The sequence below is a fragment of the Temnothorax nylanderi genome, unplaced genomic scaffold (assembly GCF_030848795.1).
Source record: "Temnothorax nylanderi isolate EJ_2023f unplaced genomic scaffold, tnyl_v1.0 TNYL_tig0519_pilon, whole genome shotgun sequence".
Lineage (NCBI taxonomy): Eukaryota > Metazoa > Arthropoda > Insecta > Hymenoptera > Formicidae > Temnothorax > Temnothorax nylanderi.
The window spans coordinates 58,817-86,762 of record NW_027249581.1 but is presented as its reverse complement, the minus strand read 5'-3'; the positions used below and the strand labels follow the sequence as shown (position 1 = coordinate 86,762).

General features: G+C 35.5%; 1 protein-coding gene across 1 annotated transcript; it reads right to left on the bottom strand.

The window, feature by feature from the left end:
- Positions 1 to 444: 444 nt before the first annotated feature.
- Positions 445 to 27,946, bottom strand: Ninac (STKc_myosinIII_N_like and MYSc_Myo21 domain-containing protein ninaC). The gene is made up of 24 exons (XM_071722751.1): positions 27,873 to 27,946; positions 21,121 to 21,381; positions 20,787 to 20,968; positions 17,766 to 17,870; positions 12,640 to 13,031; positions 12,452 to 12,542; positions 11,966 to 12,061; positions 11,695 to 11,880; positions 10,834 to 11,022; positions 10,558 to 10,757; positions 9,693 to 10,033; positions 9,357 to 9,567; positions 9,116 to 9,257; positions 7,421 to 7,879; positions 6,892 to 7,175; positions 6,420 to 6,679; positions 5,984 to 6,052; positions 5,373 to 5,551; positions 4,870 to 5,090; positions 2,683 to 2,783; positions 2,297 to 2,532; positions 1,472 to 1,650; positions 1,308 to 1,392; positions 445 to 1,143 (listed from the first exon to the last, which is right to left on the bottom strand). The coding sequence occupies exons 2-24, from the start codon at positions 21,344 to 21,346 to the stop codon at positions 832 to 834; spliced, it is 4,746 nt and encodes a 1,581-aa protein (XP_071578852.1). The 5' UTR covers positions 21,347 to 21,381; positions 27,873 to 27,946; the 3' UTR covers positions 445 to 831.

Sequence of the window (27,946 nt, the reverse complement as noted above, 5' to 3'; positions counted from 1 at the left end):
TGAAGCAGATTTTTATGAATTAACTTGTACACACTTATTACTGTAATTTCTTAGCAATCAGACTATTTTATAATTAACTCTATTGGACTTTTACTTGTATTATATTTAACAATAATGGACAAAGTAGAACATTTTTAGAATATTTGTTTTTTTTTTGTATTAATATAGAAGAATGATGTTGTCATTACTTTTTATAATTTGTTAAGTACTTATATACGAGGGTAGTCTGAAAAGTTTTGAGCCTAACATCGACTTAAAAGGAGACTATGTTGAAAAATTTGACCGAAAAAATAATGTTTGAGGCTCAAAACTTTTCAGACTACCCACGTATATATTTTTTATGAACACATGCGCATTAATCAGTACTATTATAAATGCATAATACGCTATTTATAATTTAAATTATTTATTCTAAGTTATATTGATATTGATTTATAGAAATGGTTATTGTTTATAATTTATATTAATAGAGAAATAATATTTAACTTTCTACAATAAATAAATCGCAAATACATATGTCCTTAATTCTTTTAGTTGTAATTATTGATTTGTTTAATCAACAATTTGTCACGACATCAGTGATTTCATTGCGTTATTTGTTATAGATTTATGTTTTTATTAGACGCAATCTAAATATGAGAAATTGGTTGCATTAATTTTTTATCTCTACTAAATTTTAATTAGCGATCTCTCTCTCTCTCTCTCTCTCTCTCTCTTTCTTCTTTTACAAATTATAGTCCTAGATATGATTAATACACAAAGAGAAATAATTTGCTTAAACATAAATGCAATTAATTGATTTTGATGCAACTAATCTCTGCTTGTGATTTTTTAGAGGTCAGCCACGTAGCCTTTGACAACAATGCCCGGTGCTATCTCTGTAGTAACACTGTTTTTTGCGTCTTCTTTATTCAATGCTTCCGTATTCTCTTTCGCGTATTCCTCTGACATGAGGATCATTTCGTTCGGACTCCACTCTGGCGAATCTTTACGACTATCGCTACTCTTGTAGACAGTATTCGATTCGTCTAAATCGTTATTGCGGTGATAAGATTTTGGTACTGATTCTGATGACGTGACGCTCTCGTATACGGGGTTACGTTTCATCGAAGCACGCTGATGAGACGTTTTCCGCAGCATCGCCTAGAATAACAACCTGTTTTGAAGACTGCTTTTACAATATGTAGATTTCTCTGAAGTTTGTGATGTAATATTCTCATTTTTAAAACATGTTTAGAAAAAAATATATATACACGTATATAAAAAACCGTGATTAAAAGAATAAAACAAGTAAACTGAGATATTACTTGAAAGTTGAATGGTGGTGCATCGTCATTTTCATCATTGTTGTTCCTGCGTCCGATCATTTCCAATTCTTTGATAGCATTTACACTGTAATGGAAAAAAATTATGTTACGAAGAGAGAATTTATTAATATTGCTAGAAATTTTCATATTAACGATGAATGTACCGAATATCACTGTTAATATTGCGATTATTTCTGTTCTCAAACTCCCATTCTGTACTATTTTTGTTTTGAATATTTGATTCATAATTGTTGAAATTGCGCATTGCTGAGGGTTGCGTTCGATTGACTGGTACTGGTGGCGATGATACTTTCTTCCTAGTGTATCCGGCGTTGATGTTGCTCTATATATAAATTATAAGTCTTTATATATGTGTAATTAAAATTGGAAAATTATTGTAATTATGTACTGTAACATAACATCTCAGTATTTTCTAAAGCATCGCTTATTATCTTGAAGAAGAATATCGTACTATAAGCTTTGATTTATAAACAAGCTGTAATTGCAAATTGAAAAATTATCTTAAATTGCACATTAAATATCTAAACAAATAAAATTTTCATCTTTCAATTAATTTTACGTGGAATTTGCTTTACAGAAAAATTTTTTATTTATTTAACGTTGAAAATTTTCGACATAAAACGAAACTTGAAATAATAAAAGAATTTTCAAGGAAGAGAAATCGATATCTCTAAGGAAATATTTTTATGTCACACGTGCATGGAAAGTGACACATTCCGCACGCGACGCGTGCGGGATTTACCACTTTCCACGCACTTGCAACATAAAATAGGGTGTGCAACACGTGCGTGAAGTTGAAAATTCCCGTGTGCGGTGACCGCACTCGCCTTCGGCTCGTGCGTCAACTCCGCACCCGTGAATTTTCATCTTCCAGCACTTGTTGCACAATATACTATTAATGGAAGTATCGTAATTTTTAGTCGTCCAAGGTATATACATATATATTATATAGTCGTGTAATAACTCACATTTTGTTGCAATTTTGCGCAGTAAGGAGTATAAGATTCGGAAGAGTGTGTGGAGTTACGTTTATTCGCAGATTGAAAGCCAGAAATGTTACGGCGGGGTGGCTCCTCCGGTGGACACTGAATCGGAACATTCGGATCCCTGGTGAATAGAGTGTTGATTAAACTTTGTTCATCGCTGATCGACGAACGATGAAGGGGCACGCGATGTGGCGAGTTTGTTGTTTGTACCTCGATATCTAAAAGAATGTATCATGTTAGAAAAGAGAAGATGATATAATCTCACAAATAATATATGATAAGCTAATATATGACAAAACAAATTTATAAAATTTATTAATTTGGGTTTTTAGAACTCTTCAGAATTTCTTTGTAGCGAATTTAGGTACCTCTGGTGTGAACATTTTTGTTGGCCCAGGGTACGGTTTGTCTACGTAACGGTGCATCCCAGGACTCGTGCTCGTCGTCGCTTAATGTGGATGATATAGACCTGCAAAAATGTCTTTTTCAGTTTATCTCAGTTAAATTGTCGAATTGCTTTTAAAATTCTGACTTTTTTAATAGAAACCACGCGATATGAAGAATGTATGTATGCACAAGGCCGAAGACCAGCATATGAAAAAAGAAGACAAATAGTACTGAACAGAATATCCAGAAATGTACATAAAGCACCAACAATCTTAATTATGAAATTAATTTAATAACAATTTCTGTAAGAGTGAATTAAGTCATTTTCTGCATATTTTTCCAAGTTTCGTCAAATGACTCTCGTGTAATATTTTCTTTTCGTCGATTTCGTATTCTTAAAAATCGACTATATTATGTCTTACGCAGAATTGATTTAATTCTATTTCTTATAATTTTCATTAATTTTATTTCTATTGTTTTACCTTTATTAAATATATTATGGTATTTGCGTCTGCACATTTGCAAGTTAAATTAAAGCATATATCCACAGGAAAATTTTTTTATTTATAATTACATATAAAATATGTCCGTATATATATATATATATATATATATTATATATATATTTTTCTTTCTCTTGTATAATGTCTGTTCGTATATATAAGAAGAATAATAAGAACAATAATTTAAAAATAATGAAAAAAAACATTTATCTTGTTTTTTACAGAAAGTAAATTGCGATTAAATTATACAATATTCTATATAATCATATTTTTTATACGATTATTATATTTATATATGACTATACATAAGCAATTTTTTCTCATTTTCTCATCTTTATTTTTTGCAAAAAAAATAATCCAAAAGTTATCTTTAATTATTTTTTAATTCTTTTTCTTATTATTTTTCTTGCATAGATGAACAGAAATTGTACAAAAGAAAGAAAACCTATATATATATATATATGTATATATATTTCATACTATATTATATATAAATATCTATATGAAAAATTTTTTCTCAAGATAGCAAAAAGTTAAAATAGTTTAAATTTTACGCGCGTCTTGTAATCAGTGTATGCGTACAGGTCAAACGCGCATCCGCCATATTAGCAACAAGTTCGCGCCGCGTCGCGTTGTAAGAGGTCGAACTCCGGTACCGTCTCACCCGCGTTTTTCATGTCTGTTACTCGTTAACAGTGTCAGTTGCTCGCGAAGAACTGCAGGAGATATCGGGCAAGTATTGGATAATTATACTAATTCACGTGAACGCACTGCTGTTTCTGTGGTTCGCGATATTCGATTTCGCTCTGGAGTTGCGAAGGTTACGGCGTTTTGTGGCCGGCACCCAGGTAGCATTAATGTCTAAAAGACATCATAAAGATGTCTTTAAGATGCCAGAAATCTTAAAGATGTCTTTATGATGTCTTTTAGACATTAATTGCTACCTGGGCATATGCGCACAGGTCGAACGCGGATCCGCCATATTTGCGGCAAGTTCGCGTCGCGTCGCGTTGTATGGAGTCGAACTCCGTCGAATACCGTTTTTCGTGCGTATTAAAAGTGATTCTCGTCTGTAAAGAAAGATGGACATATCGAACGAGCATTGGGAAATCGTCGTAGCGTTCCGATTCGAGCGTAGGCAGCGTCTTTCCTGCTTTTTACGACATTTGACTTTTCTTTGGCGTTGCAGCATCGAGACGGGGTAACGGCGGGATAACAGTTGGTAAGTAAATTTCGTCACTTTGCTTGTATGTCTAACCGATTTTACAAATTTTTATTGCGTATGTTCATTAAAGACTTTATGACTTTTAAAGCGCAATTTTTTCGGGTTCGAAATGATTTTACTATAAAATAAAAATTTCCTCCGGATACATTAAACAATATCTCGTTTATAAATTACTTTACATGTAATCTTAAGTGTTAAAATTTTTAAGCATTCGATAAGATTATTGTGTTAAAAAATTATTGCAAATTATCGTTATCTTAATATGAAGATTCTTGTATGGTTATATCTTAATTGATTATTATTATCTCTCTTTCAAATATCTATTCATGTATATGGTAAACTTATGTTATAGTTATCAACATTTTATGCGTATCTCTGGTACATTTTTCTCATTTAGGCTCTTGTTACGGGCTGTTTAAAAGATGTTTTAAGTAACTTACCCTGCACGTTTAATGTTTACGTTCGAAGGATCGTTCATGTAATTCGTGTCGAAATACGGAAGCTCTTGTTGCATATTGAAAGGCAGTTTGTAGACTTGAGGTGGTTTTACCTCATTTACGTAGGCATCTATTTTGGCACTCGGATCGATCTTTTCAAGGGATACAACATGTTCATTCATTTTTTCCAAAACTGCCACTATCGATTGATTGTACAGATGAACCTGTTACACAAACACTTGATAATTTATTTATACTCTTGGGTGTGAGGTTTTATAAAAATCGTATATTGCTTTATTTTATTGAACAAAAAAATTAAGAAATTTGGTATAATAAAATGTAAATCGGTAAATATTATTAATCATTAATTTATATTTTAATTTGTTTTTAAATAATTTTTCGAAAATATTGCTTGAAATTCTTGATAACATATTTGTTTTGTATTAGAAGAAATAACAGACTGAAAGAAATTAATCTATGAATTTTATTTGAAAAAGAGATAATACCTGTTGCGATAATTGCACAAAATCTTGATATCGGGCTGCACGGTACCGTAGGAGGACTTGGAACACGCTTTTCGATCTCCATTTGCTGCAATAGAATTTGATGAAATCCTTCGTCTCTTGACTCATTTCTTCCTTGAGTAAGGGCCCCATTTCTCTTCTTACAATATGTCCTCTGTATGCTGAACAAGTATAATAATGAAGTATAAGCAACTGATTTATACAAATGATTATAAAATAAATATATTACATAAATATTTATAAACTTTTTGCGACGGGTTGTTAAACGTTTTATATACAAATTACAATTTATGTGCATTGGCCGTTTAAATAACACACATTTAAGCTCTTATAAAATTTCTTCTGATTGCATCATAAATCTTGCTATATCTTGCACATTTTGAATTTACAAAAAAATAAAAACATTTTTTTAATTATCACATATAAGATTCTAAAAGAAGATAATTTCGAAATTGTAAAAATATATTATTAAAATATGAGCGCCAGGATTTGTTCATTTGGGAACATATTGTCGTGAAAAATATGTAAAGTACGTGAATCACATTTTACATAATCAAGGATCAATGTTACTTTCTATATTTTTCAATACCTACTTTTCTGTATCATCAATGCCGCTTTTTCTTCAGTGAGTGAGTTATTTCTCTTGATTGACGCTTTCTTCACTAAAACAATGCACGTTATCGATTGAAACATTAAAAAATTTATAAAAATATTTGAAAAACAAATATATATGTAGAGGAAAGTCCCCTATTATGAGACAGGATCCTAATATGAGATATGTTAAGCTAAAAGACCCTATATAGGCCCCATCTGTTGATCCCATCATGAAAAAACCCCGCCATCTCATATTAGGATCCTATCTCATAATAGGGTACTTTCCTCTAATATATATATATATATTTTTTTTATACATATATGTGTAATATACATTTATTAAACTATACTCTCTAAATTTCTTGGATTTAGAGAGTAAATTTAGAGAGTAAATAGTTGACAAATCGCGATTTATTCGATCGGAAACTTACTTACCAATTTCTTTCTTGATATTACACATTTTCGAGGCAATATTTTTACGCGCTAGAAAGGCACGCATCATGCATTGCACCTTTATGATTTTTTTCACTTGAGTTTCATATAAGCGCGATAAATATTCCTCATTGTAGTACTTTAAGAAAACCTTGGTCTTGCCGATAATCCAGCCTTCCATTTTTAATCTGATCAAAAGTAATCTGCAGTTATCTTTCGTCATCTCTACCGTTTCGTCAAAGTCGAAGGCTAGAAACTTGTATCTGTAATTAAAAACAGCGGTCTTTGCATTTCATAAAACGAAAACGTACATACATGTAATAGAAAAGTATTGATTGTTGCTGGTTGAGTATCATATTATTTCAACGAGTTCTTATTCATTTAGCTTATTATATTCAAGTCAATAAACACATTATTTCTCTGCAGCTTACTGTATTTAATCGAAAATATTATTTTTATAAGATAATTGAATTACCTTCGAAGAAATTCTTGGAATGGTACTCTGTATGGATACCCGCGTCGTCTGGCTTTCGCGGTATCAAGAACTGCTAACGCCCTGATTTGTTGTCTGACGATTTCGCGGTAAAAGCTGCGAGGAGCATCCTCGAGATCGGAGCATATGCATCTGACAAAATGTGTACCGCCCACGCCTATCGCGAGATTTTTCAAAATTTCGAGACTCGTCGCTCTGAACGTTGACGAGCATGTTCGCATCTTGCGCGACTGTGAGTACTGTCCTCTGGACGCAGTGTTATATTTCTGTTGAATTAAAAAAAAAAAGGTTTTGTTATGCTGTAAACTAAAGGATTAATTTTCGTGGAAAGTGTTTCGTCTTCAAGTGCTTTTAACGTTAAAATTAACGTTTTAAAATAAAGACTGCTTCGAATTAGTTGGAAATCGAATAGATCAAATAATATCTGTCATTGAAATTAAAAGATAGGGATATTAAATATATATCTTGAGATATAACAAGAGATATGTCTATTTGCAATCATTTCACCTACTCGTAACATAGAAGACTCCTGCATAAGAGCACTCCATTTCTTTTTCGACGTCTTATTCGCCGCGAGACAATGTTCGTGAACGATCGTCAGGTTTCCCGACTTGGTTAGCTTGTTGGTGAACATCTGCTTGACTGCATCGTGCGAAGAGAATCTCATCATGCCGATCATCTCCGGCGGTATAAAGTTTCGATTTTTCGTGGCAATTTCGCTGGCGTCGTATATCAGCTTACCGGTGTAATGTGCGACCGTGAACTCGTGCGAACTCACCGGTTTCACGTGGACGCCACGTTTATGTTCTTTAATCCTCTCGAGAATATACTGAGCGTCTTGCATTTGCCGTGAAGCGTCATCGATAATGTGAAAGAGGCCATCTTCTTTGCTCATTAGTTGATCAACCGCTTCCTTATTATCGTAAAAGCGTAATCGTTGCATGGGTATATCCTCCTCTTCTTGTTCTTGCTGAAATCGTAAAAGAGAGTACTCGATACTTTTACATTTTTTCATTTAGTATGTAATTGTTAATAAATTTTGTTAGCTTATTGCTGATATGATTTACAGCTATGCAGAAAGTTTTTATGATCATAACTTAATTAATCCTAAAAGACGCGAATGGATTTTAATGTAATAGCATATATCCCATATAGGAATTGCCCGTAGTGGCAAGGAAGCCAAGGCTTGGCCGAAGCTATGGCGCTCAATCATTGGCCAAGAATCTATCAGCCAATACTGGGCCATCGTTGGCAATTTACTGGTTGTTGAATAGTCAGGCGTTACAACGAAGGCCGACGTAGGGCAGTCAACTGTCGGCCAGAGTTCTGTCAGCCAGTACTCGACCAATAGTGGCAAATAACTGACTGCCTACTTATATAGAATAGCCAGGCGTTGTGACAAAGCCCTATGCTTGGCCAACGTAAAGCAGTCAACTGTCGGCCAGAGTTCTGTCAGCCAGTACTCGACCAACAGTGGTAAATAACTGACTGCCTACCTATAGAATAGCCAGGCGTTGTGACGAAGCCCTACGGTTGGCCAATGGTTGGCACCCGCACATCGGCCAATATTCTGTCAGACAGTACTGAACCATCACTACCAAATGACTATGCAAATGTCGAATCATCCGATAGATGGCATTTGATAGGATCCGTTTCTCTTATTTAAAATACGACCAACGATGTTATAAGAACGATGTATAAATGACGGAACTGCACAACTTATATCAGTTGTATCGTGGAGTCCACTTTTATAATAAAATGTGACACACTTTTGGATTGATGTTAACGTTAATGTAACCTTATTTTTGAAGATTGATAATAATTAAATAAACAAAACATATATATATGTATTTTATAACAAAACTCGTTTCTTAATTAATTATCAACCAGTCTGAAATCTGGCAACCAGTACTGGCGCAGTACTGAGCCGATAGTAAATCCTATACTGGGGCAGCACAAGTAGACAACGGCTGGCCAGTACTGTCTGCCAGTATTGGACCGGAGTTATCATCCATGGTTGCACCAGTATTGTTTCGGTAGGGTTACCAGTACTGTGCCAGTACACCAACTCTGGGAAACAGTAATGGCTTAGTACTGGGCCGGTCATAAAATCCTATATGGGATTCAACAGACAGAGACTAAAACAAAATCTTATAAATTTGTTATGAGCTTATATGTTTTAACAGATTATTTATTAGAAATTTACCATTTCCCAAGCGAATACTCTTTGATTATAATAATATTGCATTTGTTCGTTTAACGTATTCACCAATAGCTGTTCCAGCCGATTTACTGAGAAACATTCGAGTCCAAAGTGATCAAGGATGCTGATGGAATATTTATCGCCACTGAAGAATCAAAATAGAAATTAAAAAATCGATACAAAATCCTTATCGATATTTTTATTCTTGTGGTCTGCATTTCCATGAAATCTTCGCGTAACTTACTAAAGGCTACGAGTCATTGAAAGTTTATAGTTAATGATGTTGATTATCCAATCTACTAAACGCTGATAAAGAGTGTTCGCTAAGACATCTCGTGCCTCTTTCGCTTCTTCGCAAGTGTGCTTCCTACGTATCGCTGATCCTTTCACGATCAAGCAGTAATTAACGAGAGCCCAAATAAATTTCTTCGAGTCCAAGCCAAGAAGTTCTGCCACTGCGATTCGAAACAGCTGATTAGTTTTTACATCTCATGAACAAGTAAATATTTTAACGGGATTTAATGTACCAAAATAAATCTCTCGCATTGACGAATTGAAGTTTACGAATTCAAGTTTTTACCTCTGTTAGCAATTTCGCTGTTGTCCAACTCAGCCTCTCCGTTATTGCCTTCAACGAATCGAATCTCTCCGAGCATCAGAATGGCTGCGAGAATTTTCCAAATAGTCTCGCAATGCTCCTCCATGTCCATAAACTTAAAACAATCCCTAAGTTCCTCGAGTTTAACCGCGTTGTTTTGCGGATCATTTCTCACTTTGAACGCTCGTTTCTTTTCGGTGGTTTTATCGGTTATTCTGAGGTATCGAAGTTTTCTACCACTTGGTAAGAAATACGTTTTCAAATTTTCTGATGCCTCGAGACCGTCGTAAAAGTAGTAAAAAATATGAAAGTTTGATTGATTTCTGAAAAAATACCTTTTTGTTATGAAATGTTAGCACATACTTTTGCGAAGTATTATTTTCTATTTCTTGTTTTATCATTTTTAATATTAATTAGATTATTACAGTTAATTAGAGAAGATGTCATTTTCGGTCGGACTGGATCTTGCTAGTCTAATAATAATATTTCTATGTGAATTTTGTTTTAATTCGATTATATTCTAATTTATTTTATTATTTTTATTATTTATTTTTATAATATATAATTTTATTATTTTATTACATTATTTCTGTATTATCTCGAATTGTGTAAAAAAATTATAAGAAGTATTGCTTATTTCGGCCGTATATGCCTGTATAATGGTAACCCGTTATACATAGGAATATAGAATGCAATATATTCTTTGGTGCTTCATACTTCAATTTGTGTTATACTTTGTAAAACTGAAAATCTCTAAAAGATTAGAGATCTTCAGCTAAAAAGTCCGCGTAGCATATTATGTTGAAAAAAAAAAAAAATAATTTCTTTCGAACGAAGTAAATTATACCTGTCGCGAGTCGAAACGCGCCACTTTTCCAACTGATACAGCCAGAATATTGCCCCTGATGCTTTGCCGGTTGACCCGAAAGTCGTCTGTATTTGCAATATGCATCTGGTTGAATTAGCATTCAGCGGTGTCGCCGCGTTTGCAAAAGCATGAATAATTTTTATAGCTCGCAGCACTCTCGCTCCGGTATCGTGCAGACCCTGAAAGTAAAAAGATGTAAATAACTTTCCTTGTAATTTCGTTTATATATCGTTAATACGGTCGCATCGAGCTCACTTTTCCGAGGAACATAAGGTGCTCCAATAGATGTAGCATATTCGTCGTTTTCCCGGAGTTACTTTCACCGGCTAGCAAAATGTGCTGAGCTTCTTCGTTAAGCATGACATCTTGAAACGCGCTATCCGCCACGGAATAGATATGGGGAGCATTATCCGATCGTGATTTGCATTGATATTTTGCGTGATGCTGCAAATAAAATTACTCATGTTTTTGTTATACAATTTATAATGATATATATAGTTTGCAATCTTATTATTGAACACACATGATTGACAAGTTTCCGCTCTTTTATTATAAAATAGCACTATTTAATGTGCACGTGAAATTACAAATAAAATCTGAAGATAAATCAAAAAGTATATAGGTGTAATTTCTGCAAACTGATTATAGACACAAAAATATTGCATTGATAATAATTTGTGATGCTGCAAATAAAATTATTCATGTTTATGTTATACAATTTATAATGATATATGTAGTTTGCAATCTTATTATTGAACACACATGATTGATAAGTTTCCGCTTTTTTATCATGAAATAGCAATATTTGATATGCACGTGAAATTATAAATAAAATCTGAAGATATATATAAATTAAAAAATACAGCTGCATTTGTTATTTCTTGCTAATTGATTATAGACACAAAAATATTGCTTGTAAATTTTTATGTAATAATTATTCTTGTTTTTTCAACATTTTTTTATTACATTAATATTTTTTCTATCTGTTATTCTTTAATGATGAAAGTTTTAATATTGATTTCGAGAAAGAGATAAGCGCAACGATGTCATTTTTGTTAACGGTTAAACTTGTGAAAATTATTTGTCAGAAAATCGATGTTCTAACATCAGACTTACGTGAACACCGTAAATATCGTGCTCCTCGTTCGGGTTGAGTATCAATAAAATGTCGCCGATAAACGTGTGATATTCACCTCGCCGCAATTTCTCGCGAAGTTCGTCCAAGATGACGTCTTCAGTCAGGATATCCAGTGACGCTAAGTCCTCCATGAGCATTTGTTCCGGTGGCTCATCCTGATGAATCTATCCAGCCAATTAAGATTTTCTTTTAACACATATAAGTCCATCATTCGCAGTTTAGCTTGTGTTTTTTTGCGCGAGTCGTTACCTTCAAGAAACCTTTACGAACTATCGATTCCGCTTTTCTTTGTTGTCTGCCCTTCTCCGAGAGATCCATTGACAGCGCTTTGATCTCTTGCGTCAGCTGAAAAATCATGTCGTGTATATTTAATCTTTTGATTTTCATAGCAATTTACATCAGTTGATTATTACATCGGATATTTGCAGACTCTAAAAAAGAAAAGACAGATCGGAACGATGTGCCTTATTTATAAGATGTTATGAAAAGTTATGGAAAGTTTAAAATAAAAAAATATTTTATAAAAGATGTTAATTACTCTTAATGAAAAATCAATTTTATTATTGCAATTTCTATTATCTTTAATAATTAATCAATCGAGTTTTAAAACATAAAAAACCGAATTTATGCATTTAGGAATTTTGATGGCTTATTGACAACTTTATAATCATGCGCTGTACCTATAATCTGCCTTTTCCAATTCATAGTCTATATTGTATTAAAATCATATATTACAGGATAATCGTTTTCGGGTAGCTCCGACAGAAAGGGATGCTCGATGATCTCCATAATGTACGGCCTGTTCTCGGGATTCTTTTCGAGGCATCTGAAACGGACGTGTAGCTCTCACGTTATTTCGTTCGCGAGTTCGCGATGTTCGTTTGTAATAAAGAGATTTTCATATCTATCCGGGGGTCACGTACTCCGAAATGAAGTCATTGAAATTCTTCGACCAGTTGGCGGGTCGGTAGAGAGTCGGCGGTGGATTCCGGACGATCTGGAAGAGCGCGCGGGTCGGATGCATGTCCTCGAACGGTGCTTTGCCGTCGGCCAGTTCTATCGCCGTGATGCCGATCGCCCATACGTCGACTCGGCTGCCGTATCCACTGTCGGCTCCGCTGTCTTTCCTGCCAATCATTTCCGGCGCCATCCAGGACGGTGAGCCTATGTAGGTGCGCCTTTTTTCGAGTTCGCTTTTCATCGTTCTCGAAAGTCCAAAATCCACTAATTTCACTTCGCCTTCCTTCGTCAGAACGATATTGCTGCCACGGACGTCTCTGTGGATCACGTTGTGCTCGTGCAAGTGGATCAAAGCCTGAGAAAGAAAACACAATGTGTAATATCTGGTTTTAGTATTGTCGATGCGTACAAGATCTATTTTATGAAGTTGAGAAATTATTATTAATAAGATTTAGAAGCACATAGATAGATTGTTAGAACAGTTGAATTATATTCTCAGAGGGAAAATTTGTTATACGTGTTATTAATTTAGCAATAGAGAGAATATTTGGTGGTGCTAATTGGCTTTTTTTTAAATTGAAAACTGCAAAGTGCCATAAATATTATATAGCACTTCGTGCAATGTTCTGAGATCGCAGACTCGAATTTAAGAACAACACGAACGTAATATCTTCGAGATACGGCGATGCGGAAGAGAAGTTGGCAACTCGGCACCTTCAGCGTCTTGCGAGAATCATCTTTATAGATTTACTGCAAATTGAACAATCTATAATTTGTGGCCGGCCGTGCTCGCAGCGCGTAACAAGCGCGGGTCAGTGAGCAGTTCCGACGTGGCATGGGCATGAAATCATTAATACCTGGTTCATCAGCAAGTCACTTCAAAGCCACACTCCGAAGCTAAAGCTAAGCTACCTTGCGAAGTTGCTCATTATAAACGCGAAATTTTTCATTTATTTCCCGCGGATCTACAATTTATTTTTAATTTATTTTTACGTATATATTTGATAAATCTTTTATTAATTAGTTTTAATTAATCAAAGAATACAATTATTTTTGTCTCTGTAAATTTCTATTTGAGTTCTTCGTATATCAGGCTTATTGATGTCAATATCAGACAATAATAATAATAAATTTGAATTATTTATATTAATTTTTTTTAAGTGAATTTATGTAACAAATTATTACTTGTATGAAATTTATATTTCACTGGATTCGACCATGTTTCGACGAATAAGACAGAAAAATAGGAAATACCGCTAATGAATGTTCGTTGACCGGGCAGTACATAAGAAATAGTTACAAGGGTAAGGAGGGAACTTTCAAAGGACGAACGAATTGTTAATTGGCGGATAAAAATTAAACGGGATATAACGATCGTGCAGAAGAAGCATACTGGTAGTCTCCATTCGTCTCTCGTTCTTTATCCATTTCCCGTGCTCTCTTTGTGTTTCTGTTTCGAGCACTGTGCGCGCTTGCTGCGCACTTCTCTTCGCGGGCATTTATTTCGCGTGTAATTTGCCGGCATTAAACGTCAGCGTGGTCTGATTTACCGCACGAGTGACCGTGGACGAATCGCTACCGGGCCCATGGAACACGTATCTGCGAGGAAAGAGCATAGAGGAGAGAACGGGAGGAGGAAAAAGAAAGAGGGAGACGGGAGGGTTGCGTGCAGTTTCCAAGGTGGAGAAGGAACGACGTCGGGGCAATCGGGGAGGTGAGGAGAAAGGGCGGGGAGCACCCAGTGGCGAAGGGCATCGGATTGTGCGTGCACGGGGCATACCCGAAAGGTAGACCCACATAATGATTTAGTGACAAACTGCTTGGATCGTAAATATTACCGCCGTGAGCCATGAGCCACTCGCGAGAGAAAGAATACTGGGCCCATTACACGTTGTGCCCTTTCGCCGCGCTTCCTCGGTGAACTTATGGGGGAAGAAGTGGCTTTCGAGAGAAATATCTTTTTCTCATTTGATGAGAAAACCTTCGTCAATCAATGATACTGCATGACATTTTCGATCGTTATAATTATATTATTATAAACTTTAGAATCAGAAAAATTTTTACACATATTTACGTATACCTACAATTACATATGCCTTCTGTGTTATCATTTATTTTATTAGTTATCAAATATAAACCCGTTACCTTTTCTTTACAATTTTATTTTGTTAATATCAAAAATAATATTTTTTTCCTTTTTTATTCCATGATATCCTTTCAAGATTTAATAATTAACTACACTGCACTTCTTCCTGTTAAATATATAAAACTATTATTATCTATTTCTAGAACGTGTTACAAAAGCGTCAATTAACTGAAAATCAACGCTTGTCGATTTATTTTAGCTTACCTGCATACAAGGGAATAATCAATTTGAATTTAATACGTTTGCCATTAATGTATGAAAATTTTTTAATGTAAACGGGAATATATGTATATGTTTTCTATACGTTGAAGAGAGTGCAAACGGTGCTGTATGTATAGTCTTGTTATTCCTGTACTACTACCCGTTTATCTTGTACCGGTGTACGGACTACGGAATAAACGACAGTAATGATATGTTTTAAGCGTTTACTGTTTAACGGCTCGTGACACTTATGCTGTATTAGTCATGACACTATGCTGTATTGGTCTATAGTTACGATGTTGTAGTTGAATAATCATAATATATTATGGAACAGAGGTACAGTCAATAGACAAATCTGTGTGGATAGATAGAAATTATCATATTATATTAACAAACAAAAACAAATCAGTTTTTTATATTTAACTATATAAAAATCTTCGTTTCTAATTACTTCTTCGTTATTACCTAATGCTTTATTTTTAAATAAAATTTTTCTTCTGGTGATTTTTTACAATATCGAAATAATAAAATAAAAGAAATATTAAATAACTGTATTATTCTGTTAATCAAATAAAATATTATCGATAATATAGTAATAAATAATATCGTTTGCTGATTAGTTTAATTATTTCGTTCTTCCAAGCATTTGAAACACCTGACGTCTTTATTACAGCTAATTTTATTCTGCGCGCGCATAAATGGTAAATAAACAAATAAATAATCAAATGCAGAGACGTAATGAGCAAGGAAAAATCAGTGACACACGAACAAAACGGAAATGGTCACTTAAGTTCCATCCTGTGGCGTGCATCGGCCATTCGCTTTTTTCGATTCTCGTCTTTATTTTTCCGTCTATATATACATATGGCTTCTTAAGTTCGTTGAGAAATGAGCACGATATCCTCACCAATTATCCGACCTCCTAGGAGAAACCGGAATCATGGAAGGTAGTATCATTGTAAATAAGCGAATCCGTTTTCCGTGACCATTAACTATATTAAGCAAAATCATAGCAATTTATGAAACCGAAGGGTGTTCAGCTCTTCGTATCCCATTTCTCCTTCATCTTTTTTCCCGTTTTCTTTCTCTTTGTCTCCTCTGCTTTTGTTTTTCTTTATTCGGGTGTTATTCGAATTTCAGTTTGTGCTTTATCTGCGTCATTCCGACTCGTTTCGTCGTCCACCACATCAGTTTTTGCTTGTTTCTTTCTCGAAACTTATGGAAAAATTAACAGCACGTACGGCTTACGTTTTATGATTGTCGTAAACAAGGGTAATTTTCAATTAATGCGGCGGTTTAAATTTATTGCGATGTTAACTGTATTACTCATTAATATTAATAATGATCAAAACAAAAATAAATATTTGTACGCTGGTTATGAATTACGCGAATTCATTAGGTTATTGCCTTGTTATTGTAAATGAGATAGTTAATTTATTTTTTATTAAGTTAATTACTAATTTAGTTACATAGACAGTACAAAGATATATTTCTTTCTTTTTCCTTCAGAATTCATTGTTATAAGACTGAAATAATTAGTCCGATATTTTTAACAAAATGCATATATACCTATATGTGTTATAACATTTTGATAAAAATATTGAATTAATTATTTCATTTTTATAGTAAAATATATATAAATTAATTCTGAAAGAAAAATTAAATATATCTTTGTACTGTCTATATCAAGAAAATTTGTAATACAACAATAGAATTAAAATATTTTGTCAAATTCACATAGTTTACAATATTTTTATATGTGTGTATATAATCGCGTGTAATTATTCTATATAATTATTCGCGTATAATCGTTGTGTAAATTTTTATTTCTGTAAATAGTTCTGCAACATCCCCCCTTTGGAAGTTCAGTCATTTATCGCATAGTTATCCTAATTATGAGTCGTATTTTTGTAAAGTCGCGAAATACCCCGCTTTTTCTGTGTCTTGTAATTGCACAGCACGAACATACTTCGGCGCCAATGCGTTTTCTGTAATCAGAGGGATAACCTGCCGCAAGATAAAAGCATCGTCGGGACATACCATCGAACATAATTATATCGTAATAACGCGACTATTGCCGTGGCTATACATCTACTATTATTATCAGTTCTGTCGGTTCACCGGTGCGCGCTCTGTCATGCAAGTAATATTTATTACGCTCTCTGTATCAAGAAAGGGAGGAAGGAAACAGAATGACGAGGGATAGCGAGGGGTACGGTGAGGGGTAGATTGCGGCACAATTTTGCTGGACATTCCGCGACGGCCACCTTTGTCAGCTACCGACTCATATACCTTCTCGTACCCGAGCAAAAACTAATTACCTTGCTCGGGCTTACCCCTTTTCGGTTAGTCAGATATATTCGCGTTATAACATCAATGATTTATTATTAATCTTATGTCTTATGCAAAACGTGCCTAGGATCTTTCGATCATTTATCTTCGTTAATTAATTTGGTTCCTGTTGTATTATGTTTTCCTAAAGGATATTTCGGTGACTATCTACAGTGTTATACTTTAATTTATATAATGTCGTTTTAGCTATACTGCCTACGAGTGAGTCTTTTACGTAAAAGACATGGCAAAATAATAATGTAAATGATACAAATTGAGAAAAATTGCATTATAAGAAAATATTGCGGAATATACCATTCAACAATATGATGTATATGTCATGTAAAAAAGTATATATCATAATATATATATATATATATATATATATATATTACGTAACAGGAAACTTACCCTGATCACTTCCCTTAAGATGAAGGCAATATGTTCCTCTCGTATTCTTTTGTCACTTGCGATCATCCCACGAACGAGATCCATGACTGTCCCACCTTCGCAGAGCTATAACATATAATGCCATGTTGTTAGTTATAATTATAATCATACATTTGAGCTAAAAAAACCTAAGTTAGATGAAAAGAGTTAGCAGCAAAATTGTGCTCATTTATTGAATTCGAGCTTAAACTCGTCATAAATGTTATGAGCGATTCACCGCTTATACGATAACTGTTGTGTAACAATTGTTAACTTTTTTTTTACTTATGATGTAATTGTGTAACATGAGATTGATATACGTTAATCGAAATGCCATTCTAATTGCGGAAGTAATTTGAGTCGGTGGACGGGGGGTTAGAATTAAGTTTCATGTGTGTGTGTTTGTCTTCCACAAGCCTTGGGGTAAAATATCTGTACGAAAACTTCCACTCTGGTAATTTCTGAATGATTTTTTATTTAATTATAGATTTTACGAAAGTTAATTCAGGCAGAAAAAGACTTTCGTAATCCATTTCTCTATGAAATTAAGCATCTGAAGAACTTATAATCAAAAAGTGTAATAAACTTCGCGCATATGTCTACAATTACACGAAGCGTGCGGTAATTATGAGTAAACGTGATTTAACGCTTCATATACATTATCCTAGACTCTCATGTGAATCACGGATCGTAACAGATTCAACCCTTCTCTTTCACACAGATTTAATACAGATTTTTCCAAGCCTCATGCTTCCTTCGTTAAATTAAAAGTTTGATTGTTTTCGTAGGATTGTATTTTTATAAAATGTTCGCTCGAACATTATATTCAACCCAGATGTTATTTAATTGCGATTTAACTTTAGCAAAACTGAACGGTTCTGCGTTCAGTTTTGCTAAAGTTAAATCGCAATTAAATAACATCTTATTCGTATATATGTGACGATGAAAAACTTCTTTCTCGAATTTTGCCAGCAGAAGTAGAGTCGCGCAAGGCTTTATCGGGGCCTTACATTCGCGCCAATAAAACTCGCTCGATATGAAATACCACCGGCGATAAATCCTTGCCACATTGTCGTTGCATGTCTCTTTCTCTTTCTCTCTCTTTTCCTCTTCGAGATCTCGGCGCTCGTTTCTGCCTGAGCCGACTTAAAGCCGATTGACTTACAAAACTGCTATTCGGTCCGCGCTGCACCGTCGACGAGATGCGTCTCCTTTCTACCGCTACAACAGGCCTCCGCGGCCCGTTGCGCCTTTATTGCTTGTAATCTCCGGCAACGAGCAATCAGCGAGCTTAACGTAGCGACCGGCGACTCATTACGTTTCTTCGTTGCGCATACTTAGCCCGTCTCCGAGGCTCGCACGCGAATTCGCTTGCCGAAGTGAATCGTGAGATTCAGGCGAATCTCGTCGTTTTTGGCGTGTTCACGCGTCGCCTTTGAATCTGTGCGAGACGTGAAGGAGAGAGAGAGGATTGATCGAGAATGTGGGTGGTCGAAGTTAAAAATGTATAAGAAGCTGCTTCGTGAGCAAATAAAGATGTCAAATATCTCGATAAAGAGATATTCTCAATATAGATATCATAATATTATAATGGTAGCTTAATCGAAATTACGTGTATGCATGATTAAATATTTACGTAATTAAGCACTTTCTAGGTTTTGGAATATGCTTTCATGCTTAAATCAGTGTTCATATAATTATAGTTTACGTAAATTAAACTATTCAAAATTATTTTAAAAGAAAAGTATTGTGTATATCTCTCTCTTCTTTCTTTCTTCCTCTCTTTCTTTTATCAAATTAACTCTGATTAATAAAAAAAACTTGAACTGATAAAGAATAATATTTTCTTCCATATTTATAATTATTTTTAAATTTTACGTTATTAAAAATATATTTCACATTTTTTCGTGACAGCATAACTTTCAGAGTTTACGTAAAAAAAAAGTATATCATGTAACTTTAGAAAGTTAATGAAACGATTTCCTTTAAAAATATTTCTGTTTATTAACGTGTTCTGAACGACAAAGGCGTGGCCGAAAAGGTCCCGATTCCCGAAACAACTCGGCGGATTTTCGAGTGCACGTATTACGTCAACTCTATCGTCGCTTTATCCGAGATAAGTAATAATGTTTCGGGCACATACCGCGGAGGTCCGTCCGTAAATTAAAGCCGCGACGTGCCGAGCCTCACCTGCGTACACGAACGAGTTTAATGATTGTTTAATGGGGGCGCGTGTGTCGTAAATTATCCGTATATTCGACGGTCTCAAATGCTTGAAATTGCCTCCGGGTTCTGAGCACGGGTATACAGACGGCAACCCCCTCTTTCTCTCCCTCTCTTCCATTGTCTTCCTCAAACCGCCTTCATCTTTCGTTCTGCATCTTTGTCCCGTATTCTCCTTTTTTTTCCTCTGTCTTCTCGTTGAAGAATTACAATGTTAAAGGAAACGCATTACGGGTATTTTGCGCGGCATCGATAGGGACTTCATTGCAATTTCGATCTTTGGTACAGTAATAAAACTGATTACAACAATAATAACCGTCTTCGAACCGATCGAGTCCATAAATGCCCATTTACGTCTCTATACGTCTTTATAATATCGTATTTTAAAAATATGCGTATTGCAAAATATATTGGGGACATTAATGTAATATAATCATTTTTTGAGGAAATTAAAGAAAACGAAATAAATATCGTTGACCCTACCTCTATTTTTATGTTATGTACTTTAATAAACAATGAGATAAAAATAATGAGTTTAAGAAAGGGGAATTGTGAAAATGTTAGTTGGTGCCTTTAAACCACTGCCAAGGGAACGGGCTTGGAAAAATTAGCGGGGAAAGAAGACCCTGTTGAGCTTGACTCTAGTCTAATATTAAATTTGCAATATTAATCACTTTTATAGCATGTAAGTTATACTTTCATATTTCGTGCTTTATATAATCATAAATTTTTAGATTTTTTTACATAATTATCTTTATAATTTTATTATCTAAAGCTTACCTCCATGACGAACCATATTTCGTCGTATTCGGCTTTCTTCGTTGATCGTCTGCGATATATTCCGTAGAAATCCGGTAGATTTGAATGACCGGCGAAATCACGAAGAATATGATACTCTTCCACAATTATGAACTGCGTTTCCGGCGTGAGCTTTTGAATCTTAATGGCAACTTTTTTATTTCCTGAAACAATCGATATGTATATTTATCTTTGCGTGTGATTATTCTGCTGCAGCAAGTATGCAGTTTTCCTATGCTTCTGTATCTTGCGATTTATATTTTCATGGTTTTACATGAATTTCGTCTACATGAATGTATATCCTTTCGTTACGTACCAGCTTGCTGATCAATCCCTTCGTAAACATCGCCGCATATGCCAGTACCAATACGATCCTTCAGTTCATATCTCTTTCCTGGATCCTGAATACTATTCAATCGTTTAAGAGTCATAGATCCTGTGTCCCGGTTCTTACCCCGATTTTCCATTTTCCCCTGCTCATTTCGGACATTATCGTGCCAATCGTTACTTTCTCGTTGTTTTCCGTAACCGTAATCGATCATTTTGCAGGTAGATAGTGTCTATCACTTGAAATGTGCTGGAATAGAAACCGAAATATCTATAAATCATTCTAAAAAATTAACAATGATTAAAACATATGCATATGCGGAAAAAAGTACTTTGAAAAATAACTATTATTCTGCGAGTAATAGTTATTTTTATGCAATTAGCGATTCAAAAATTTGAGACAATATGAATATATAAATTCCTTTAAAGTAAATAAAATATTTATTTCGTGGGATAATTAAATAATTAAATGCATTAATTTTAGTTCGCAATAAACAATATCATTTAATAAGAACGACAACATATTATATTAAAGCTTCGATGAATTACTTTATCAACCAACGTGTAGCTTTTGTAGTACATATTATAGTAATACATATTGTAGTAAATAATACAGATTGTGTCATATGGATTTACGTATTGTTTCTTTTTTCAGAAAACTGATACTTATGGATGTGTACGTCGATAATAATGAAATGCTCCTTTACATCCTCAAAGAAATCAGGATCGATATCTTCTTCTTGTGATCAAGTCGCAGGATCGAGGATGACTCTTCGAACGCTCTTGGAATATTTTAAGAGACGTCAAGATTGGGTCGGTCGAGTGTTTTAACAGCCTTCCCCCCCCCCCTTTCTCGGACCACAAAGGTGAGTGCTAATTATATTCTCTCTCGAGTGCCCCGTGAACGAGTGGTAATCGCTAATTAGTACCTTGCTTCCTGAAAGCTTCGGCGGGCGTTGCCGAAGAAGGATGGGGCGAAGAAAGGATCGGAAAGGCGTCGTTGGCCGCGAACCTGACTCGCATCTCTGTCTGTTTATCGATCGTATGTTTTAATCGAATTATACAAAGCTTGCTCGTTGAGATTTAATCGAATTCTTCTTACATAAACAAATTAAGACGCGTCCATCAAAATTTCTCTCAGAAGATTATTTTTCTTAATTCGCGAGATATGGAATAATTATAAAACTTCCACGGTAAATTTATCACTTTTGTGTCAATAAATGTTTGCAATTTACCGATAAGATGGAATAAAACAAAATATAATATTTTGCAAATATCCTTGTATAAATAGAGGCGCTTCTTCTAAAAACAATTTCGACAAATTAATTCATAAACTTACCATTTAGTCATCAATACTAATTGTAAAGCTTGTATGGCTATTTTGTGACTGTTTCCTGTACAAAAAAATTTACAGGATGGATATCTAGTCTATTTATCGCACACATATATTACGGTTTACATAAAAATATTTTAACATTCACCGCCAAGCGTATTTTAGTTTATTTTCCATTTACGCCGGATTAAATGATTTTGTAGAAGAACAATAAAATACTTAATTTATAGTGTTGAAGTTATAGTAGAATTTAAGTTGCACAAAAATATGATATATGAAATTTATTTGACAATCACTCCATGACAATCACTGATGATTAACAAAAAACTCAGTGTCAGTCACCAGTAACCATTCACCAGTCATAATGGTGTATGTGTTAAACGTGTGACAGCAAAATCACGCAATAAATATTTTTCGTATATCTATATATTAAAATAGCAAAGAATCTGGGATAGTAGATAGCCAAGAGTTATTTTTCTTTATAATTAATGTTAAGATGTTATTTTCTTAGATTACGCTTTAGCGTGCATGCTTAGATTACGCTTTAGCATGTATAATCCATTTACGAGTTACTCCGATTGTTTTCATTTCTCTTCTCTCTAAGGACGCAGTTGATAAGCTTCATGAAAGCGTGCCGTTTCTAATCGGATTATCATTCAATTTCAAATACTATTACAACAAAACGTATAATCAAGATTTTATAAATAAAAAAAAGATTTTATAAATAAATAAAAAGATATTTTCTTATTTTTTCTTTCTTATTTTCTCTTCCTTAAAAGTTTAATTTTAACTTTTTAATATAGAAGAACGCGTTTTTTATAGGATATTTCTTTATAATTTTTGTCTTTTAGTAATTGTGCATCTTCGAGGATGCGATCATTTCAGTTAATTTAATTCTGCTTCGTTCATTATCGCGAATTAAGCGTCACACCTTCGAGTTCCTATAAAAAATTAATCTGCTATTCCTCGACACGTATCCTCGGATCTTCGCGAACTCGTGTAAATCCCTAGCTATGCACAGGTCGGCGAGAAAACCACCGAGTATGCAGGGCGAGAAAAGAGAGGAGTCACGTCGTTAGCCAATTCATTTATTCCCGGTAGGTCGGCGCCCGTCCGGCATAATCCGTCGATTTGTCGGCACGGCGTGTCCCGTGTAATGCCGCTTCTTGCTGCTTGTAATCGAGTCGGAGGAAAGGAGAGCGACTCGAGCGAGAGGACGGCGCGTCACTGACTATATGTGAACGGCCGTAAGAAAAGCCACTCGATCCGGAGAACGTTCACAGTTCCATCCTCCATCTCCTCCTCCTCCTCCTCCTCCTTCTTCTGTTAACTCCCGGCGCCCTGCAGGATCTTCCTGCCTCTGTCTCTCTGTCTTTGCCACCTTTCCTCTTCGTCCTGAGCTGATCCTGCGTCGCCTTTCTTTCCGCTTTGCACCGATGCCGGTGCAAGTTTATTGATACGGTGGGGCGCTAAATTATTGATGCCCGACTGCACGCCGCGAGACAACGAAGAAGGAAAGGAGGAGGTGGACCGTGGACGTATCCTGTGATTTCAGAAAAAAGTTTTCCGCGTCACTCGGCCCGTCACCGGTCTTCCCGCCGCTCGCTTCTCGCTGCCTTCGGCTCGTCCTCTTCTGCGTATTAAACAAGCGAGGTGAACTCGAGAGCCCGTGCTCTTTAAAAGGAAGGAAGAACTGTGGGACAACGAAACGCACATTGTGAGAAAGTTTCGCGCGATATGTATGAGGAACCATTGCGAGGTATGTGTTAATAGGGATGAGTTCACAATCTCTCTGATCTTTTCTGACTTGGCTCCTTTCTGAGAAATTGATACTTGTTCTCCGTTTACGTTGCTTCCATGGAAAACCGATTTGAATAATCGCTGCTTCTTGAGAAGTGTTATTATTGCTATCATTAGATAAATGCTGTTCTCGATTCTCCGCAAGTTTCCAGCGTCGCTATTGCTAAGAAGGTATTACCATAGTGCTGATTATGTATTTTTTTTAAAGATGATGGCAATTGGTAAAGCCAAACCCAATCCATAGCATTCCAGAAATTGAATCTAATCGCACAATCGTGTTGAGTAACTATTGATTAGTATATATCGGTACGCGCAAGGTGTAATTGCCGCAAGGCAACCGCTGATCTGTTGCAACCTCCATTTGCATTTCCCACGTGATCAATTGACTGATTGACTCATGCAACGTATAGAGATCAATAGGCTTCCCGACATTCGTTTCTGCGTTTCTGCGAAATTCGTACATTCGCTTCTCCAAAAAGCAGCTGTGTGGGAAAGTTGATATCTGCTGGGCCTCGAGGACGGTCGCCTGCCACAGCGGAATGTTAGCACCGCGAATCCCTGGGAAGAAACGGCAACGGTAGTAGAGTGGCAGAAGAAAAAAGAGGAGGGAGGGGGACAGGGGATCGAAAACGAGCGTCGTCACTCGGGTCCGACCAGACTCGGGGACCAGTTGAAAAGGGTTCGGCACTCCTCCCGCTGGAAAGCACCGCTGGTGAACCGCTGTGACAAGTAGCCCGCTCGCTTCTCTCCCGTGCTCGTGCAAGAACCGCGCACTTGCTGCGTAGCGTCGGTATAATCGTTTATTCCTCTTCCTTTTTCTCGTGACCAATTATTATCATCGCGATTGAAATACCCAGAGAGTTTTCGCTTATTTTCGTAATGGATCTTGGATATGGTAAATCCACTGCTCGAGTGAACCTGTGTGAAGTTAGCACCCTATTTTTGAGATTCTAAAAGTTGTTCCGGGTTGTTCTAGACTTGTTTTAAATTGTTCCAGAAAATCAAATTTTTAAAATAAAAATGTTTGTGGAAAAATAAAAACAATTTTCTGACCTGGCACCCTATTTTTCGAAAATCGAACTTTTCAAGGTTGTTCCAGGTTGTTCTAGTTGTTCTAAACATTGTTCCAAAATATTAGTTTGATTGGTCAAAAATTTTAAGAGATATTGAAAAAAAAATTTTTGGAAATAACAATTTTTGGCCATTTATTCGTAAATAAAATGACTTACAAAACTGTTGATTTAGAACATATTTATAATCGCGAACAACTCAGAACAAAATTTTTAAGACCAGAACAAGAATCTAAAGGGCACTTTACTCTTCATCGGAAAAATTTGTTTTTTGAATTTCTCGGTTAAAAATCTTGTTCCAGGCTTTCCGCGTTAAAACTATCGTGTTCTCCACTGGAACAAGTCAGAACAAAATTTTTTAGACCAGAACAAGAGCCTAAACCGCACTTTACTCTTCATCGGAAAAATTTATTTTTCGAATTTCTTGGTTAAAAATCTTGTTCTAATGGCCAGTCTACAATGAGTCGTTAGTCGTTAGTCAGATGTCGGAAGAGAGTCGGAAAAAGTCATAACGTGTTATAAGGCGATCGGAAGTCTGTAATCGGCAATCGTAAGCGATTGGTCAAATGCCATCTCTTACGATCACCGATTACAGACTTCCGATTGCCTTACGATACGCTTATAACTATTTCTTCCGACATCTGACTAACGACTCATTGTAGACTGGCCATAAGCTTCCCGCAAAATTTTTAAGACCAGAACAAAAATCTAAAGGGCACTTTACTCTTTATCGGAAAAATTTATTTTTCGAATTTCTTGGTTAAAAATTTTGTTCTGAGTTGTTCCAGTGGAGAACACGATAGTTTTAACGCGGGAAGCCTGGAACAAGATTTTTAACCAAGAAGTTCGAAAAACAAATTTTTCCGATGAAGAGTAAAGTGCCTTTTAAGTTCTTGTTCTGGTCTTGAAAATTTTTTGTTCTGAGTTGTTCTACGCAGTTATAAATAAGTTCTAATCGACAGTTTTGTAAGTCATTTTGTTTACGAATAAATGGTCAAAAACTGTTATTTCCAACATTTTTCTTTTTTTAATATCTCTTAAAGTTTTTGACCAATCAAACTAATATTTTGGAACAATGTTTAGAACAACTAGAACAACCTAGAACAACCTTGAAAAGTTCGATTTTCGAAAAATGGGGTGCCAGGTCAGAAAATAGTTTTTATTAATTTTCCTCGAATATTTTTATTTTAAAAATTTGATTTTCTGGAACAATTTAGAACAAGTCTAGAACAATCCGGAACAACTTTAAGAATTTCAAAATTTCAAAAATGGTGTGCTAATTTCACACAGGTCTCGAGTGACGTAGCAATTCTTTAAGGTATCGCGAAGTTAGCGTGAGTTGGTCCTTTGTTTTATTTTCCAAGTCGCTTTTTCTCCGTCTTTCTAAAATTCTCCCTGTAGTTTAGATTGTACTTATCTTTCGTTTTTGGTGCAGGCATCCGCAATGAGGCAATCGCCGCGCACACGAGTCAAGTCTTTTCGCATGCTGCGGTTCGAACTACTCGCGGCGTAGAAACGCGTACATCTCGAAGGCGGGACGTCTTACGCAGTCCTTTCTTGCTTCGCGTCTTGTTCCTTTTATAGACTCCCAGCGATCGATGCTTTCGGCAGATAAAGTGTCAGAGCCTGTTCGTAGAGTCCAAGCCTGAGATGTTGCAATTCTCGCGTTCTCGTCTCGAAAAATTGTGGCGATTGTACGCTATTTCCGTCAGCGGGCTAATTGGTACCATGAACCTGGTCACTTGGTCTTCTCTTCGCCGAAGCTCATGTAACATTTAACCTCCCGGTGTATTTTTTGGGTTCGCGCGAGTCGCGAGAGGCTCCATCTCGGCCAATCTTCGGTTTTTTCTCCTTTGCTTCATTCTTTCGTTTCAACAATGTCGATGTCAGAAATGCCAATACGACGTGCGATTTGGTGTTGCTTCGCTTGGAAACAACCTGTTATGAAACCTATAAATGAGAGATGAATACTTTCGTGTATTGCCACACGAAAGTTGTATGAATAATTTTTTTCTCTTAATATATAACCTACCATTTTCGTAGCAAAATATGACAACTTTGCTTCAATAGCACTTGCTATTGAATGCATTTTACGAATGATGTTATACTTGTTGTTTTACTCGTTATAGTTATTAAAATACTTTCTTTATACGTTTTCTATATACTTAAAAAATTAGAGAATAGAAACTACAATACGTTGTTATACATGTTGGAATATGGTTAATATATTTACTTCATTCATCTTACATAATATTAAAGAGAGGAGATCTTTTACATAATTTCTTCTTTCTAGTAGAAAGAATAAAAATGTTTACCTGCATGTGTCGTAAATAACTTAAATAAGATCAATCGCGACACATTTTATTTAGTATTCCAAGTACCGATTACACTAGCCGCACGTTACTCTTCGCCGTCACACCCGCCACTCCTCGACTTCATCATTTTTCGTGTATGCGTGACTTTTCTTCACGGCCCTCGCGTCCGCGATACGGTAGGCGTGGTGACGACGAGAAGAGGGTGCGCGAAAATTGTACTTACTTACGTAAGAGACGCCGCTCTCTCAAGTCGTCCCGTGCGACAGAATTCACCTCTAATTAAAACGCGTCTAGCAG

Excerpts from the sequence above, each read along its gene's own strand:
- Ninac (XM_071722751.1), bottom strand. The coding sequence starts at position 21,346 with ATGATCGATTACGGTTACGGAAAACAACGAGAAAGTAACGATTGGCAC. Across the intron at positions 6,680-6,891 it reads TTCCAAGAATTTCTTCGAAG|ATACAAGTTTCTAGCCTTCG; the intron begins GTAATTCAATTA and ends TTTTAATTACAG. Across the intron at positions 1,393-1,471 it reads AATATTAACAGTGATATTCG|TGTAAATGCTATCAAAGAAT; the intron begins GTACATTCATCG and ends TTTCCATTACAG.